Genomic DNA, 19,175 nt, shown 5'->3' on the forward strand with positions numbered 1-19,175 from the left:
CTCTCTGGCTTCTGAAGAGCCTGAAGCTGGTGTGGACCGTTCCCATCCCTTTGTCACGATATGTCTCTGGAGTGATGGTGTCTTTCTCTGCCCCACCAAGCATGCTCAGTGCCTTTTGGTTTCACCTTCCCACTATTTGCCCCTTCCTTCCCCCAGTGTCAATTTCACTTCCTCTTGGTTTTTATCAAATTTGCCATGACATTTCATCTGGGTGGTCTGAATATTAAAGCTCTTCATTTCTGGAGATGGGGCAGCAGGTGACTCTTCTGCTGGGGCTGACTTGTCCAGAAGGGGACAGTCAATGTGCAATACAGAGCCTTTCCTCCCCTGACACTCCCGGTCTACCACCATCTCCAGAACCACCAGCAGGGCTCCCTGAGCTCTCAAGGAGATGCCGCCATCGCTGGGAGGCTTGGAGGACACTTCCTCCCCATCCTCGGAGACGGCTTTTGGAGGAGCGGCTTGGCCAAGAGACGGGGTGTGAGTGAGACAGCCGGGGCACAGATTGGGTTTGCCAAATGCCTAATTACCGGGCCAGGAATAGTGCTAACAAGCCACATGGGTGTCTTGAGTAGGACGTCTCCTGTAATTACTGCCTCGCCGTTCTGCCCCGGACCCTTCTCTCCAGACCAGGGAGGCATCCCTCCCTAGGAGCCGCAAATCACTCCAAGTCCCTGCCGGCTCTGCCCTTCCCCACCCTGCCTCTCAGGGTGATGCCACCCACGGAGGTTTAATGAGCGTGGGCCTGGCCCCTCCCCAAGCCTCAAAAGCGCCTCTGCTGTGGACAGAAATGCAGGGGGAGGAAGGAGGGAGGCAGTCGGAGTGGGGTTCGCCTCGCAGCAGCCCCAGCACCTGCTTCTCACCTCTCACCCCGGTGCCTGTTCAACCCCCTGCGGTCATCTGCTACCTAATGGATCTAGCGCTTTTTCTTTACACTCCCCTGCCCCCCACCCCAGTGTGCTCCTCAGATCCATCAGCCAGTTGTGAACAGCTGGCCCAGAGCTGTCACTGTGGCTTACGGCACACGTGCCATTCTTGGGGGGGCTGCTGAAATCAGAGATGAGATATGTTGCTTCCCGCTGCAAGCTAGCTGCTCCCTTCCTATGGGTGGGGGGCGGGGAGGGGTCCTCCAGCCTCGCCAAGAGCACAACTCAGCAGAGCTCAGTGTGGTCCCCACCTCCCACCCCTCTAAAGCCTTTTTCTCCCCAGGGTTGATCTTCCAGAATGAGCTTCTGCTGGGCTAGTGCTCTGAGGGAGACCCCGCTATTGTGATTCAGCTCTAGAGATCATTGTATGATAATTTAAAACTATATGGATATTATTTAAATCAACCCAGTGGGGGGTTAGAACTCAAAGTTGGACTCCGGGGAGAGAGAAAGAGAGCAGTGACATGGTTCCCTGTTCCCTATTCCCTTCACGTACCCAGGCCTGGCACGCTGGCGGGTATTTAATGTCCATTATCCACTTGCCATGCACCAGACACACAGAACGGAACAGCCGAATGCCTAAAATACACAGACCGCTATGACTGGGAGTGACGTGTGGAGAGATAGGGCACGAAGAGAGAGGAGATTAAAAGAAAAAGTATTTTGTCCCCAAATGCTTTAAAAATGTTATTTCCCACATTCCTTGGCTGTGACGCTGCCCTCCCAGTTCCCCAGAGGTTCTGGGAGGGGCGCTCCTAATAAGATTGGGCCACTGGGTTTCTCTGGCTTCAGATTAATCAAGGACGCAGAAGTCAGCAAGGAGTAGCAGGAGACGGGCAAAGAGAGCTGGGCTGTGCTCAGCTCTGAAAGGCTTAATCATCTCAAGTGGGATTTGTGGCCAATTGGGAGCTATTTGCTTCTTTTTGCATATATATATATATATATTTCTTAAATGAAGCTGCTTTCTGGTGTTTTATTTCTAAAAGTCTCTTTGTGCCCCACTTTGCACAGTCCTGATCCCAAGGCAGGTCCCGGTATGTGACTTGGGGCCGGGCTGGACGTGCCTGAGACAGTGTCTGGCTTTCGTTCCGATTTCAAGCTGCGTTGGCTTTGGGACCAGCAGAAAGCAAAACCCCAGCCGCCCCTCAGGATCTTGAGGCCTCCCAGCTGTGTTTCTATTCAGGACCCTCTAGCTTTGTTCTGAGAGGTAGTCTGGCTTCCCCAAAGCCAAAGGTTATTTGGAGAAGGCTGAATATTCACACCTAATGCACTAGTGTATCCTCAGTCACTTCCTCCTGGCTGTTCTCCAAGTTCACACCAGACCCGGGCCTCCTCCTCCTCCTCCTCCTCCTCCTCCTCCTCCTCCTCCTCCCTTCCTTCCTTCCTTCCTTCCTTCCCCCTCCTTCTCCTCAGGGAGCAGCCGCAGGGGGGAGGCCTTTGTGCTTGGGCAGGGAACCCTGTGCTCCCCCTGTGTCCCTAGCCGTGAGGCAGCTGGTGTGGACTCCAGTTGGGCTGCAGGCAGCTCTGGGATGGCATAGGGCAGGCACCCCTTGACAGGCTGGTGTGAAACACACCGTCCCCTTGGCCACCTGGCTGGCCTCTCTGGGAATGGTCCTCTTCCTGACTGGGTGGATGGGGACAGCTGCTGACACAGGAGAGAGAGGAGATCCCAGGTGAAGTTTAGGCAATTGCCAGAGCCAACTCAAAGCAGAGAGTTCACTGAGGAAGTTTTCAGAAAGAAGTCATTGTTCTGCCTGTGAGACAGGCCAGGTGTTTTCACTGTGCCCAATAACACAAGCATCTCAACGCCAAGAACCATCAGAGGCTACTGGTTCCCTTTCTCAGGCTTTGGGGAAAGGAGTCTCCTCTCTGCTCCCACATGGCTCCATTGTAAGGATGAGCTCAACTTATAGGCATTGGGACTTTTCTCCCATTTCCTTGATGGACCACCAGTGCTTCCTGCAGTCTCATCTTGTAACTTTCAGGTTGATTTCCTCCTCTGATGAGACATCCACCTGGCCTCTTTAAGAAGGAAAAGAATAACACCTACTATGTGCCAGATGCTGTGTTAGGCACTTATATATGTATATATATATATATATATATATATATATACACACCTTCTTTAGGATGAGACTGAGCGATGAGGACTTCCCTTATTAAAAGCCCACAAGTAATGAATAAACAAAAACACTTGGAAGTGAGAAGGTCTTTCTCCACAGATCCAAGGCAAGATTGCCTTCAGTCCGAGGTTTGTTCTCAAAGACCCACCCCCTACAATATCCTTCCACCTCTAAACTTGTTTTCCCTGTGATGTGCTCCTATGCACTCTTCAGATGGTTGACCTGAGTTTTATAGAATTTGTGGACCAATAGGATACGTGCTGTGTGTAACTTTCTTTTAAAAACTTAAGTAAAGGGGTCTTGCTATTTTCTGCTTGTTACTGAGCGATGAGGACTTCCCTTATTAAAAGCCCACAAGTAATGAATAAACAAAAACACTTGGAAGTGAGAAGGTCTTTCTCCAAAGATCCAAGGCAAGATTGCCTTCAGTCCGAGGTTTGTTCTCAAAGACCCACCCCCTACAATATCCTTCCACCTCTAAACTTGTTTTCCCTGTGATGTGCTCCTATGCACTCTTCAGATGGTTGACCTGAGTTTTATAGAATTTGTGGACCAATAGGATACGTGCTGTGTGTAACTTTCTTTTAAAAACTTAAGTAAAGGGGTCTTGCTATTTTCTGCTTGTTGAGTCTTCTTGGCATTCATCTTAAAAGCCAGCATCTCACTATTTATTGACAGGTCGTGTGTGTGTGTGTGTGTGTGTGTGTGTGTGTGTGTGTGTTCGTGTGTACATTTCTAAGTGTGCCCATGTCCTCCTGCACCTTTTAAAAAGGAAACCCAGTCACCCCACTACCTATTTGACATCTTTTCCTGCTTCTAGTATTTTGGTCATACATCAAAAAGGGTTTTAATTTTTTAATGCTGACATGTTCAGGAGGAGCTGGGTCAAATTTTGAGCGGGGCATGGGAAGGGGAGGGGGAGAAGAAATTGACATTTATTTTATTATTTATTTTAAATGTTTACATCTTTGTGTTGTACCAAGCCTGAATAGAAACAGATAGCATTAAAATGCTCAGTTCCTCTCTCCCTCTCTTTCTTCTTTATAATTTTTTTAAAAATTTAGGCTAATGATACTTTTTCTGTTTCTAAAATGATTTGTGACTTGTGCTGTATAAACTGTGTAAAAAAAGGTCTGTTTTTAAAGATGGACTGTCATTCCTCTAGGGACAGTGGTCACCAAGAAGTCTACGTTGTAAGAGAACACAAGGAAAGATCCTGCCCTGTTCCTCAAAAAATTATTTTCTCTGTATGATTAAAAGTTTATTCCATTTATTTTAGTTTGTGGTTACTTGATATTGAGGAAGAAAATCTTCGCCTTTGTATAAAGAATAGGTATCAGGGTGTCTTTTCTGCAGTGAGAGATGTATATATAGTATTTTGGATATAGTGGACAATCATAAGCTTTGTGCATCTGTATTTGAGGTATGTCAATGATGTGGAGTAAAGACTGCTATAAGATCCTGGGGGCAAAAAAAAGTTGTACAAGATTCCTACAGCTTGATGGGGAATTTAATTATCTTTCTGAGCACCTTGTTTTCTTTCTTTTTTTAAGTATTGGTGAAATGGTCCCATTGGAAAGGCTTCTAGATAGGCCTCTCCAGGCAGGACTGTGAGCTCAAAAATCTTTGTATACTTTTGAAAATTGAGGAGTAGCTCTGCTCTAAAGCATCTCTGGTGGTGTTTTGTTGTTGTTGTTCTGTTTTGTTATATTACTGTAATACAAGCCTACAGTATTTGCACTAAAGAAAGCTTGTTAGAAAAAGCTTGCTGCTATGGAAGAGAGAACATATTACAACTTTTTTTCCTTTTTTTTTTTTTTTTTTTTTTTTGGTTAGCTTCTCCACTTTCAATTGAGTAGCATTTTGTAGAATAAAATGAATTAAGATTGAAGAACCTCTGATGGTTGGTTTATTCTGTGTTTTCTTCCCATCTCTCCTGTCACGTCTCCTTTTTTCTTCTAGACTTTTCTACCTTTGGCCCCGTGGGCAGAGTTGGTGTCTCTGGTGGGAGTGGGGAAGCAAGGAATGGCTCCCCGGGAACCTCTTTCTGCGAAACTGGGAGGTGAGCTGCTGGGAGGGGCTTAGACCTTCCCCACCTCCTCTCTCTTGCTTCTTTCTCTTCTTAACCCTCCCAGTCCTGTTTCCCACTTCTCAGGGCCTGATTCTCAGCTGGCTGCCAAGTGCAAGTCACACTAATGGTTCACGGTGCTGTCCCTTCCTGGGGGTACTTTGGATTGTATTTCAACAAGGTTGACTCTGGAAACTCAAGAATCTTCAAAAAACCAATTTAAGGTATCGCTCAGACGGTCCAGGTGGTCACGTGAGGTCACGCGCAGGAAAGGCCTCTGGAAACAACCAAGGTGTGCAAAGAAGTAGGAGGATCACACCTCTGGACTTCCCTTTTGAATAGACCCAGTTTGTTGGGTGTGGAACACTGAGAAGTGTCAGCCAGATCCCATTGTCCTGTAGACCAGGAAACCCCCGGGGGAAATGGGGAAGCATCTCTTCTGGGTGCTCTTTCCCTGCAGTATAAACAGTAGGGAGGCACACCTGTCATTAGTTAGCGCTCGCGATGGTTGGCAGCTGCTGAGATTCAGGCCCTGAGATGACACCACTTGCTCCTAATCTGCATAAGATGAGCCCAGGGTGTAGGCCTCGTTTCCTGGAGGACCCAAGAGCACCGGACTGTGAGTCACACGGGCCCTGAATCCTAGGCCTGCCCCCGTTACTCGTGACCTCTCTGAGCCTTAGTCTCCTCTCTGTAGATGGGGAGGGTAACAATAATACTATGAGAGCACGCGCATGGGAAGAATTCCCGTATCTCCTTTCCCTTTCGAGAGGGCCTGGGAGATAAGGGAACGGGGCCCTCAGAACTCTCAGCACCGGGCCTCTAAGCCACTTCTGCCTGAGTAGACAAAAAGGAAAGGGTCTGGGGTGTCTCAGTGGTACCTGTATTTTCCTGAGCAACTGATGTGTCTCTTTGTGAGTGTCAAGGAGGCAGGTGCTGGGAATGTTCATGTCGGCTTCTGTCGGCTTTCGGGATTATGCTGTCCTGAGAGGAGCAGGCGTCTCTGCTCGCCTCTCGTGGCTAGGCGCTTCTGTCACATTTTTCATCTTCCAGTAACACTTCGAAATCGACTTCGTTTGTTAAAATTCCCACCTCTTGGGCTTCCCTGGTGGCGCAGTGGTTGAGAGTCCGCCTGCCGATGCAGGGGACGTGGGTTCGCGCCCCGGTCCGGGAGGATCCCACGTGCCGCGGAGCGGCTGGGCCCGTGAGCCACGGCCGCGGAGCCTGTCCGGAGCCTGTGCTCCGCAACGGGAGAGGCCATAACGGTGAGGGGCCCGCGTCCCGCAAAAAAAAAAAAAAAAAAAAAAAAAATTCCCACCTCTTCACTCACATGGCAGTTAGAGAGGTTGATGGTTGCCAGGTGCTTATTAGATGGAGTCATAAGCAGTCCTGTTTCTTTGGGTGGCTGTCAATGCCTTCAAAGCATGTAGAGAGCTTTTTAGTCTTTTATTGAGAAAAACAATAAGGGGCCACCTCCACTGGGCTGTAACAGGGTCTGTTGGGGAATTTGCAATTCCTGCTGAGTCTAGGCTGTCTTGAACCAAACTGGTTCAGTGACCTGGGTTGATGTTAAACTCTATTGATTACATTTCCAACAAAGTTGGAGTTCTAAAGATTAAGCGGGGTTCTCTCCCTCAGGAAAGACGACTTGGTGAGCGACTCCTGGGACTATCCCCTTTTGCTGGACCTAGAGTTTCCCAAGTGAACACAACTTTGTCACTGGGCTTTCTTTGTTCACTGGACTGCCACTGAATAAGGGAAAAGGAATTTCTCCTGGAGCTGCTATTTTCCAAGGCCGTCAGCAGTGTTTTGTCTCTTGGGTTACTGAATGAGACACGTATGTGAAGGCATAGGAGAACGTATGAAGTGCTGAAAAAAAAAAGGAGGAGACTTGGTTATAAAGTTGACTGATGCAACTTGATTATAGCACGGCCACTGGGCTCTGGGCTCCCGGGCCATGTTTGAAATGAAAGGGTATGATTTCACTTTGGGTCCTGTGTCTTTAAAAGATGGACGGGTACTGGTATGTGGTCAGCCCAGCCCCACCGCTGGTCCAGGGCCCTGCCAGGCCTGCACACAGCAGGCCCCAGTGAGGAGGGCTGATGGCCTCCGGGCCTCCTGTCCCCACCAGCCTGGCACTTGATCCAGGATGCTGCTTTAGCACCTGCCCTCGCTCTCTCTGACGGAGTCTGTTCCCCCGTGACAAGATGACAAAAGGACGGTTTCCTGAGAGGCTGTGAGCTGTTAGGACAAGTTCACCCGCCATTCTTTACAACCAGCCTTCACCTTTGCGGGACCTGCCTGGAGTGGAGAGAAACTGTAGCCTGTGACTCTGCTCTTTGGGGCAGGATCGTCCTCCTTCCTCCCCACTGGGCCCTGATGGACAGACGGCCCAGCGAAGCGTCTGGGGCGCCATCCACAGCCTTCGAGTTGTTGTCTCTGGGAGGTTCCCCTGGTTTAAAGGAAAAAATAAAACCTGCTTCAGGCTCCACCTCTGGAACTAGAAAGTCCTTAATCAAACGAAACACCTTAACAAGTCCTTGTTAAGGACTCAGCCAACAGAGTAACAAACCAAAATACACACATTCAACTGGTTTGTAATTGTGCTCAGCTGAATGTCTCTGAGGACACTTTGGAGGACCCCAGTCCTGATCCAAAGGTGAAAGGCAATTTTTTAAATTGAGGTGAAACTTACATAACATAAAAGTAACCCTGTTAAAGTGAACAATTCAGTGGCATTTGGTACCTTTACAATGTTGTGCAGCTACCACTTCTATCTAGTTCCAAAACATTTTCATCACTCCTAAAGGAAACCCTGACCCATTACGCAGTCACTCCCCATCCCCCCTGCCTCCAGTCTCTGGCAACCACCAATATCTTTTCTGTCTCTATGGATTTAAATTTAGGTAGTATTTTTGAGAATACCAATGACTCTATTTTCTTAACTGAAAACAATCAGGAAATATTAACATGGAAAATAATAGCTATGAATAGTGATGTAGTTTCCTCCTTATTTTAGTGCTTTGTAGGTTTCATATCCTTTACATTGGTGGTCTTGTTCAGAAGCCCAAGAGACAAATGTTGCCGAACCTGTTGGAAATTATCAGCTCCAGGAGAAATTCCTTTTCCCTTATGCAGTGGTGGATCTGGTACACTGGCAAAGACAGTCACCACCTTGATCTGCTACATAAGACATGCCTTTGTTTCTCCACTAAAGACGGAATAAATCTGAAAAGACAGACTTTGTTCACGGATGAAAACAGGCACCTTTTCTGTGTTGTAAACATAGGAGAACCACATTTAAATTAATTAAAAACAATGTGCAGGTGGAGACTGTCACCATCATAGTCTTGCAGGTATGAGGGAGAAAATATTCATTCAAAAATATTTTTGTGTCCCTACTAAGTGCATGACACTCTAAAGCCACCACTGGGGACACAGTTGTATAAGACTCTATTTACCCAAGTGTTACATAAGGTGTCTCTTTGCCTCACAGTCAAATTTTTCATTTGAAATAACAATTAATTATGAACTAGAAGCTTCCCTCAAGGACGTTACAATCTGATGGGAGTGAAGGGAAAGGGAAAACAGACATTCATAGTGGAAGATGTTAAGTGGCTAAGCCTGTGGCAGGTGAGGGTTTCAGAGAAGATTCCGCAGTGGAAGAGGCCCTGGGCTGGGAGGAGAAGTGGAGTCTGTACAGGACAGAGTGGAGAGCAGGCATTCCTGGCACAGGGGACGGTCTGAGCAAAGACCCAGTGCGGGAGGAAAGCGTGGGACAGCTTTGGGGACCGGGAAGTAGTCCCTGGAGCATGAGCAGGTTTAAGGGATGCTGGAGATTGAACCTGAGATCTCGAGAGCCTCAGTGACAGCCTTGAATCTTCTCATCGGTCAGTCTTTCAGCCCAATGTAGTGCCTATTGGTGCCAGGCCCTGTCCTTCGTGCTGGGGAGATAGAGGTGATAAGGAAGCACACACGTGCGTACACGCACACACACACACACGCACACACCTGCCGTCGTCTAATGGGTGTACGATCAAGTAGTTACAAGTTCACTGGGAATCTCAAAGAAGACACATAAGCTGTCATGGGTGCAGTTATCCCTGGGACTTTCCCTAATCTGTGGGGCTTCCCAGAACTAGTGGCATTTAAGCTGAGACCCCAAATGTAAGCAGAAATGAGAATTTTGTTTTGAGGTATTGGGAGCTGTAGGCAGGGGGGTGGCGGGTGTGGACATGGCTTCCGTCTCGCACTAGGAATATTGAGGCAGCAGATGTGCAGGATGGGGAGGTGGGAGCGGGTGGCAGGGAGGCCAGGGGCTCTGCCCACAGCTCGGGAGAGAGACAGCGTGTCTCCTGCCTGCCCTCCTTTGCCTGCTTTAACAGAGAAGTGTCCCTCCTGCTCCCCAAGCCTCATTCCTCCCACCTTCTTCTCAGGGACCTTCGTCAAGCAGCTTATACCTCTTCTTATTCCGTCGTTGACCTCTGCCTCTCTAAGGGCTCTTCCCATTAAATGTGGTCCAGTCTTGCCCATCTTAAAAAGGATAAGAGCCCTCTCTTGACTCCATCCTTATTTCAGCCTCGGAGGAGTTATCTTTACTCTCTGGGCCCACTTCCTCACCTCCCACTCTTTCCTCAACCCTCTCAAGGCTGCTTCCACCTCCACTGCCCTGAGACTACTTCCCTGTGACCAAATCCTACAGATCTATCTCAGCCCGCATCTTCCTTGACCATGGCACAGCAGCTGGCTCTGCTCACTGCTCCTTCCTTGCAATGCCATTTTCTTTGGCGTCCCTCTTCCTGCCCTGGACTCTCATCTCTCCCTCACCACCACCAGCTCCTGTCTCACTTCCTAAATATGCTTCAGATCTGAATGTGCTATCCAACCCTACCATCACCATCCTCGTACAAACCCCTGTCATCCCTCACCTGGGATGTCACCTCCAGTCCCCATTCTGTAGCCATAGCGCCAACATTTTGTGTGTTCACAGTCTGCAGGTTCTGGGGCCCAACCACTAAATTGATTATGTAAGTCTCCCACTCAAAGCCTGTCATAGAGATATATCCATTAGTATTACATTCAGCTGCCGGTGACAGAAAAACCCAAATAAACAGAACCTTGAACACACAGAGCTTTAGTCTCTCCTATAAAAGTCTGGAGCCAGAGCTTGAGGGCTGGTCTGGTGGTTTCATGAAGTTGTCAGGGGCCAAAATCCTCTAGCTTTTCTTTCCTGTCCACTCCCAAGATATGGCCCTAATTTCCATGATCCATGTTCTACCAAACTCTAGCCATCATATTTGCTTTCCAAGAAGCAGTATGGTGGAATGGGAGAGAGGCTTCCCCTCCCCCTCTTTTATTTCAACTCCTTCCCTCTTACAGAGAGTTTCCCTGAAAAACCTTATGACACTTCTATTTATATGTTATTAGCTAGAGGTTACACCCATGGTCAGAGCTAGCTGCAAGGGAGTCTGAGAAATGTAATCTTAAATATGGCCTTAGTGATATACAGCCTTAGTCATGAAACTGGGGGTTGTGTTATTGAGGAAGAAGGGAAGAATGGGTACTGGAGTAACCAACGGGCAGTTTCTGCCACAGTCTGCCCTTTGGCCACCCCAAAATTTATATGCCTCCCTCTTCTCATACACTGAATTATTTCCCTTCCTCCCCCGGGGAGACAACTCCAAAGCCTCAGGCAGATCAAGGGCCCAGGATCATCAGGCGATATGCAGCCCTCTCCATGGGCTTCAGATGAAGCTCTGTTTGGTCTGAACACATCTGAGTGAAAACACCCCACCCCATACTTACTTGCCAGGTGGAATAGGAATAGGATGACTGCAGTGGAGACTCCCATTCAGAAAAGGGAATCAAGGGGGAACACATCCGGCACTGGTTCATGGCAACGATCAGATACTGATAGACTGGAGGAGGGAACCCCCTCCCCGGCAGTGGAGCTTTGTCCACTGTCTGTGTCTCTGGGCTTCTCCTCCTGGGAGGCCCTTCTTGGTGCATTATCCCCCATGGCTACGCCTGAAGCAGGCATTGGTGAGCAGGCCCCCTGGGAGCTTCAGAGTGTTCACCGTCTACTCCCTGCTACTGCAGGTCCTGGGACCCAGGGATTGTATAAGGAAGTAACTATTAAGTGACAGGCCATAGTCAATACTTTTTGTTGTTGTTTGTTCAATGCATTAAAAAAAAAATGCTTAGCAGGATTTCAATCTATCTGCTTCTTGTCTGTTTCTTATATAAAACCCACAGCTACAGATCTAATGCAGCCATTATTTTAACACTGCATGGGAGCCCAGGGTGGCTTCAGAAGGTTAAATTCAAACCTTCCCTGTGCCTAACCACCCTGCAATTTACTTTGATGTGAAGACCTCTAGAGAGATATTTAAGGAAATCTCCTCCCAGGCTCCCCTCCCTCCCTCATCTATCCCACCTTTGCTATCTGGGACTTCAACTGGAGGATGGACCACTAGGGTACACCCCTGACTTCCTTCCACACTTGCTTCCTCTCTTACCTCCTCCCCAACATCCTCCAGACTAGAGATCGAGGCTCTCTCCTCTGTTCTCCTCTTCGTGTTTCCTCTTTTCTTGTAGCTTGCACGCTTACTTATTTATTTATTTATTTACTTGGCCGCACCATGTGGCACGCGGGATCTTAGTTCCCCGACCAGGGATCGAACCTGTGCCCCCTGAAGTGGAAGCGCGGAGTCCTAACCACTGGGCAGCCAGGGAAGTCCCTGTTCTCTTCTTTAGATAAAGCCCTAAGGTCAGTTCTGTCAGGTTAGCTTCTTGAAATCTCAAAGAGGAAGTTAAAGACATCCAGGACATCCCTTTTCTTGACAGAGACTGTCTTTCAAGACTATTGCCTGGCTGAAAAATCTTATTTTCAATGTCAGAAGCTAAGTACTGCTTATCTCCTTCTCTGATTTTTTTTTTCCTTTGATAATTCTGACGCCGCTTTCAAGGCAAGCAGACGAATGCACCGATCAGGAAGGGGGTCACATGCACAGAAATGCAGAAGAGAGATGCAAGTGATCCTATTTTGAAAAATAGGATCCTGCTTTACATCATTAACAACTTCCTGTTTTGCTGAAGGTAATTTCAAAATGTGTAAGCGGGTTCTCTGGGGTTTGATTGCTTCTTCCTCCCCAGCCTCATCTGGTCAAACTCCCAGCCTCACGTTTTCTCAACAACCACACTGGACTTTTCTCAGTTCCTTCAACACATTTTACTCAGGACCTTCATCACGGCTTTAGTGTAGCCTGGAAATCTCTTTGCCTCTCTCTCTGACCATCCCCTGTTCATTTCTCAGGTCTCAATTTAAAGGTCACTGAAATTGAAAGATTTCCCTGCCATGGCATCCCTCAGATCATCTTGCACCTTTGGGACTATTTAATTATTATTATTATTATTATTATTATTTTAACACTTTTATTGGAGTATAATTGCTTTACAGTGGTGTGTTAGCTTCTGCTTTACAACAAAGTGAATCAGTTATAGATATATACATATGTTCCCATATCTCTTCCCTCTTAAACGGCATATTAAGTATCTCTGTTCCCCACTGGAACATCGGCTGCAGGAGGGCAAGAATGATCTCTCTTCTGTCCGCCTGACGTATCCTTAGGTCATCATAATCTCTAACCTAGATTAGAATGATGAGTTCCTAAAATGCAAACCTTCTTGAAGTCCTTCCTCTTTTCACTCAGGTTAAAGTCAGTCTCCTTTGAGCAGCTTCCAAGGCCTTGTGTGATCTGGCCCCGTCTCTTCCCACTTGACTCCCCGTCCCCTTCCATGTTGATCTAGATTGAAATGTCTATCAGAGTATTACAGGGGCTGAACCTTTGCCTACAAGTCTTCAGGTAAGCTATGCCCAATTTATGGTATAAACAACTTCAGCCTTCAGCTCTTAGCCAAGAGCTGCTTTGATTGATGGATGGACTTGTCATTCATCCTGTTCTAGGTGCCAGGAACCGTGCTAAATGCTGAGGAAACAAACGGCATGAACAAGACAGATGGGGCCCCCAGTCTCCATGTTATCTTCCCTGACCACCCTCAGCCCGAGGCTGGGTTCCATGTCTCTCCTCTGGGCTCCCCTGACTCTCTGAAAACCCCCTATAGCAGTGCCTCATCATACCACTGCAATGATTGTTTACCTGTCTGTCTCCCCTGCCATCCCAGAAGCTATTTGTTGACTGAATCTAGGAAGCATCAAGGTCCTCAGCTGGGGGGTAGTTACAAGAAACAGGAAATGCACAGAACAGATGAGGTGGGCCACAGACGCTGTGGGCAGAGGGTGCAGGGCAATGTAGACCGGGGGCAGGGACGGAAGCAAAGGAAACAGCAGAAGCCCCTGCTTCTCCTCCTTCCTCAGGGAGTTATAGAAAGTGTGGTCCGAGAAACGTGTTTGGAGCCAGACACAAAAGGTCTGGCTATATGATTCCGTTTATTCTGTTACCAGAATAGGTACACCCAAAGAGGTAGAATGTGGGTTGGTGGTTGCCAGGGGCTGGGGAGAGGGAGGATGGGGAGTGATAGAACAACGGGTACAGGGTTTTTCTTTTGAGGTGATAAAAACGTTTTAGAAACAGGTAGAGGTGGTGGTTGCACAACATTGTGAAATGTAATAAAGGCCGCTGAATTGTACACTTTAAAAATGGTTAATTTTAGGGCTTCCCTGGTGGCGCAGTGGTTGAGAGTCCACCTGCCGATGCAGGGGACACGGGTTCGTGCCCCGGTCCGGGAAGATCCCACATGCCGCGGAGCGGCTGGGCCCGTGAGCCATGGCCGCTGAGCCTGCGCGTCCGGAGCCCGTGCTCCGCAACGGGAGAGGCCGCAACAGTGAGAGGCCCGCGTACCGCAAAAAAAAAAAAAAAAAAAGGGTTAATTTTATTATGTGAATTTCACCTAAAGAAGGGAGATAGGAAGGAAGGACTCAGAGCTGGAGTAAGGGGAGAGGGTAGGGGCCATTTCTTTTCCTCTGCCAGTCCCTGATGAAGTCCAGTGACTCCTGGGACTCTGAGGCTGGCTGGGTCTGCTTTGACAGGAGAAAGAGTCTTCCAGGACATCTGGTTCTTCTCCAGATACAGGTAAGCTTAGAACACCTGGACACTGGCCCCTATGCACCCGGGCATGGGGCGAGAGCGTCACAATCTTCTCAGATGCAGGGACTGGATGGCAGGCTTTCCTGGATGGGGCCGAAGAGGAGTGCTCCACACACATCTGCACCGAGAATTGGGTCTTGAAAGCCATAGTGAATAAGTGTGAGTGTTTGTCAGGGCATGAGATTGGTGTGTCTAGCCGAGGGGCAATGTGGTCAAAGGGAAACCATCCAAAGTGGTACTGTCCTCAGGTCCTTCTTCTGCCCACAAATGGCTGTATAATCTTAAGCTAGTCACTTCTTGTTTCTCAATAAAAATAAAAGCCACAGCCATTGCTGCTGGGAAAGAGAAATGGTACAGCCACTCTGGAAGACAGTTTGGCAGTTTCTTACAAAACTAAATATACTTTTTTAAAAAAAAATTTGTTTTATTGAAGTATAGTTGATTTACAATGTTGTGTTAGTTTCTGGTATACAGCAAAGTGACTCAGTTATACATATATATAATAGTTTGTGGACTTTCCTGGTGGCGCAGAGGTTAAGAATCCACCTGCCAATGCAGGGGACATGGGTTCGAGTCCTGGTCCAGGAAGATCCCATGTGCTGCGGAGCAACTAAGCCCATGCGCCACAACTACTGAGCCTGCTCTCTAGAGCCCATGAGCCACAACTACTGAGCCTGCGTGCTGCAACTACTGAAGCCCGCGCACCTAGAGCCCATGCTCCGCAACAAGAGAAGCCACTGCGATAAGTCCGCGCACCGCAACGAAGAGTACCTCTGCTCGCTGCAACTAGAGAAAACCTGTGTGCAGCAATGAAGACCCAATGCAGCTAAAAAAAAAAAAAAAAATAGCTTGCATTTGCTAATACCAAACTCACACTCCTTCCCTCCCCCCTCCCCTTTCCCCCTTGGCAACCACCAGTCTGTTCTCTATGTCTGTGAGTCTGTTTCTGTTTCGTAGATAAGTTCATTTGTGTCATATTTGAGATTCCACATGTTAAGTGACATCATATGGTATTTGTCTTTTTCTGACTTACTTAGTATGATAATCTAGAGGTCCATCCATGTTGCTGCAAATGGCATTATTTCATTCTTTTTATGGCTGAGTTATATATTTTTATTTATATATACATACATACACACACACACATACATACATACCACATCTTCTTTATCCATTCATATGTCAATGGACATTTAGGTTGTTTCCAATACATACGTATCTACCAATAATTACCTTAAATGTTGATGGACTCAATACTCCAATCAAAAGACATAGAGTGTCAGACTGGATAAAAAAACAAGAGCCTACATTAAACATACTCTTTATGAACCCACTCCTAGGTATTTATCCAAGCAAGTTGAAAAGTTATGTCCACACGAAACCCTGTACATGGATGTTTACAGCAGCTTTATTTCTAATTGCCAAAACTTGGAAGCAACCAAGATGTCCTTCAGTAGGTGGATGAAGAAAGAAACTGTGGCACATCCAGACAATGGAATATTCTTCAGCGATAGAAAGAAATGAGCGATCGAGCCACAAGAAGACCTGGAGGAAACTTGAAAGCATACTGCTAAGTGAAAGAAGTCAGTCTAAAAAGGCTACATGCTGTGCGATTCCGACTACACGACATTCTGGAAAAGGCAGAACTATGAAGATAGTAAAAAGATCAGTGGTTGCCGAGGGTTCGGGCAGAGGGAGGGATGAACAGGCAGAGCACGGAGGACTTCTAGGGCAGCGAAAGCATTCTGTATATTATAATGGTGGGTAAACGGCATTATACATTTGTCCATAGAGCGTACAACACTGAGAAAGAACCCTAACGTAAACTGGGGACTCTGCGTGGTCATGATGTGTCAGTGTGGGTTCAGGGGCTGTAACCACGCTGGTGGGGGACATTGGTGGTGGGGAGGCTGTGTGTGTGTGTTGGCGGGGGGCAGAGGGTGTATGGGAAATCTCTGTACTTTCAGTTTTGCCGTGAACCTAAAACTGCTCTAAAAAATTAAGTCCATTTTAAAAAAGGGACCTAAAAAAAGACAGGCTATCACTGTTGAGTGCTTACTCTGCACCAGCAGAGTACTGAGCTCTGCACACCCGCTCTGCCTTGAGCCCTCACAACCATCCCCAGGTTACGGATGAGGACGCTCAGGCTCTGAAGGATGGGTGACTTGCCCAAGGGCACCCAGCTGGTCATCGAAGAGCCACAAGCGACTCTGTAGCGCCTATCCTTGGCTACCTTTCTGCCTCGGTTGACTGTCCAAATGGAAATGGTGATGCCAACATCCCCGCCTGGGAGGTGGTGAGCATTAAATGAGCCCTGGGTGAAAAGGTCCTTTGTAGAGGTTTTCACAGAAGTTATTATTTGATTGAGTTGCTGTGTAAAGGGTATGCGTAATAAGCTCTTGGAGAGAAGAGTTCAGTTTAAAGCAAGGGCGTGGCCTTTCTCAGACCTGTGGGGACAGGAGTTGTATAGGTTGTGGAGGGGCCAGGGCTCTCACCTCCTCTCCACGTGCTCGGGGGTCCAGGTGGCGGCCGGGGCCATCCCAACCCACTGCCTGCACACTGAGCCCAGGACCCGGCCCTCAAGCAGCAGTGAGGTAGAGCGCAAAGGAACTGGGGCAACCCCTCCCTATTTTTCACGCTCAGGATGGAACACAGAGCTGACCCCAAGGGATCTAGCACGGGGCTAGCAACCATTTAAAGCCATTCAAGCCTTTAAATCCCCGTTGGGTCACTCATTAGCTGAGTGAACCTGGATGAGTTACTCAACCTCCCTGAACTTCCATTTTCTCACCAGCAAAATGAGGATAACTCCATAGGGTTATTGGAAGGATTATGTGAGATAATGTACTTAAGGTGACTCAAACCTAGTAAGCCCTGCATGATAATTATGTCATGGTTATGCAGCCATCCTTCCTTATTACCACACGACTGAGGCGGAACCCAGAGAGTGCAAGCAGCTCGTTCCAGGCTTCACAGCCGGTTTGCGGCAGGCCTGGGCTTCCTCTGCAATCATTTCCACCCCTGGCTTGGTCAGGCCTTTTCTGATAATCCCTCACAGATCAAACAAGTCGATAGCCTGCATTTCACACCCCGTCAGTAGCCCCCTGCCCCCATTTGGCAATGGAATTAGAAAACCACAGGCTGTTACTGCCCCCCCCCACCCCCACCCCGCTATGCCACTAGTTTGCAAACTGGGATGCTTTCCTGAGTTCCTCAGTGCTGAGCTCCACCCCCTTCATCTGAGATGGGCCTCCCTGTGCGCTCCAACAGATCAGCACACTTCTGCCTCTCCAAGAACAATATTAGCATTCCAGAGCCCCTGGCCTGCTCATCCTGCAGCCAGAATCAGTATGCAGACACCCACACCCCCAACTCTCCTGAGTGGACCCAGATCATCAGTATTTCTCTGACTTGGTGACACCTTATCCCCTTCTCAGAAGGGCTGCCTGACATACAGCTCTTTTATACAATTAAAGTGAATTAAAAGTATGTGATTCTGTTTGGAACATTTCGCAACAGCCCTGCAGATAATGACAGACACCTCGGCATTGTGAAGCAGAGCCGGGGAGCTCTGGCTCCCGTCAAAGCTGGCTCTGATACGCCAAAGCCAGGCATTCAGTGACCAGCGGTCTCTGCCCTGGACAGATCTCCCCGCAGGAGTCTCTGCTACTCTGAAACCACTGCTTCCTCCCGTCCCCACCTCCCACCATTTCAGAGCCCTCGCACCCCATAGCCACTGCCTCATAAGCCATCACTCCTCCCCCTTCCCTGTGCCACAGGTCCCGCTGACGGGGCCACCGCATGGGCCCAAGGAGCAGGTGTGAGCGAGTGACTGGTTGAGGGTAGGGATACGGCGCTGTGGAGACACTGAAGGGGTCCTCGCCTGCCACGCCGAGCTGGGAGATCCATGGAGGGTCCCCAGGAATGACCGCTAGCACTTAAGCTGGCCTCCAGCTGTTCCAAGCACTTACCAGACAGTAACCTATAAAGCAGATACTATTATTACCCCTACTTTAGAGATGGGTAAATTGAGGCCCAGAGAGGTTAAGTAACTTGTCCAATGCCACACAGCTTGAAACTAGCAGAGCAGAGATGTGGGCCCATCATTTGGGCCAGGGTGCCATTGGAACACGGGAACTGGCTACCCCTAAGCTAATCCCACCCCCAATCACCTCTCCCCTCTGCCACTGACAGGGGACTTCTGTGTTATCTGCAGTTACATCTTCGAGACACGGCTGGGTTTTCTCTGCAAGTCAGGACAAGCACACAGGGTGGCTGGCCACAGGTTGAAGGCCCTCTGCCTGCTTTCCCCGCCCGCAGACCCAGCCTCACCCCAGCTTGGGAACCCTTCGAGGGTGCTGTGATCTGAATGTTTGTGTCCCCCCAAAATTCAAATGTTGAATCCTAACCCCCAAGGTGATGGTATTAGGAAGTGGGGTCTTTGGGAGGTGATTAGGGTCATGAGTGGAATGAGCACCCTTGTAAAACCAGCCCCAGAGACACCCCTTGCTTCCTTTCCACCAGGTAAAGACACAGCAAGAAGTCAGCTGCCTGAGACCCTGGGAGGGCCCTCACCTGACCATGCTGGCACCCTGATCTTGGATTTCCGGCCTGCAGAACTGTGAGAAATAATTCCTGATGTTTATTTATTTGTTTATAAATTTGTTTATTTAATTATTTATTTTTTGGCTGCGTTTGATTTTCATTGCTGCGAGCGGGCTTTCTCTACTTGCAGTGAGCGGGGGCTACTCTTTGTTGCGGTGTGCGGGCTTCTCATTTCAGTGGCTTCTCTTGTTGCGGAGCACGGGCTCTAGGCGCGCAGGCTTTAGTGGTTGCGGCACGTGGGCTCAGTAGTTGTGGCTGGCGGGCTCTAGAGCACAGGCTCAGTAGTTGTGGCGCACGGGCTTAGTTGCTCCGCGGCATGTGGGATCTTCCGGGACCAGGGCTCGAA

General features: G+C 48.6%; 1 protein-coding gene across 1 annotated transcript in view; it reads right to left on the bottom strand.

Moving 5' to 3' along the window:
• LOC114487278 (keratinocyte-associated protein 3-like) overlaps positions 1 to 10,081 on the bottom strand; it is an 11,273-nt gene extending 1,192 nt beyond the window's left edge. Inside the window, exons 1-2 of the mRNA XM_028496589.2 lie at positions 10,009 to 10,081; positions 333 to 461 (exon numbers count right to left, since the gene is read on the bottom strand). Of these exons, the coding sequence (XP_028352390.1) occupies positions 333 to 461; positions 10,009 to 10,081 (202 nt within the window). The remainder of the gene's footprint in view (positions 1 to 332; positions 462 to 10,008) is intronic.
• Positions 10,082 to 19,175: the final 9,094 nt, after the last annotated feature.

The sequence above is a fragment of the Physeter macrocephalus genome, chromosome 12 (assembly GCF_002837175.3).
Source record: "Physeter macrocephalus isolate SW-GA chromosome 12, ASM283717v5, whole genome shotgun sequence".
NCBI lineage: Eukaryota > Metazoa > Chordata > Mammalia > Artiodactyla > Physeteridae > Physeter > Physeter macrocephalus.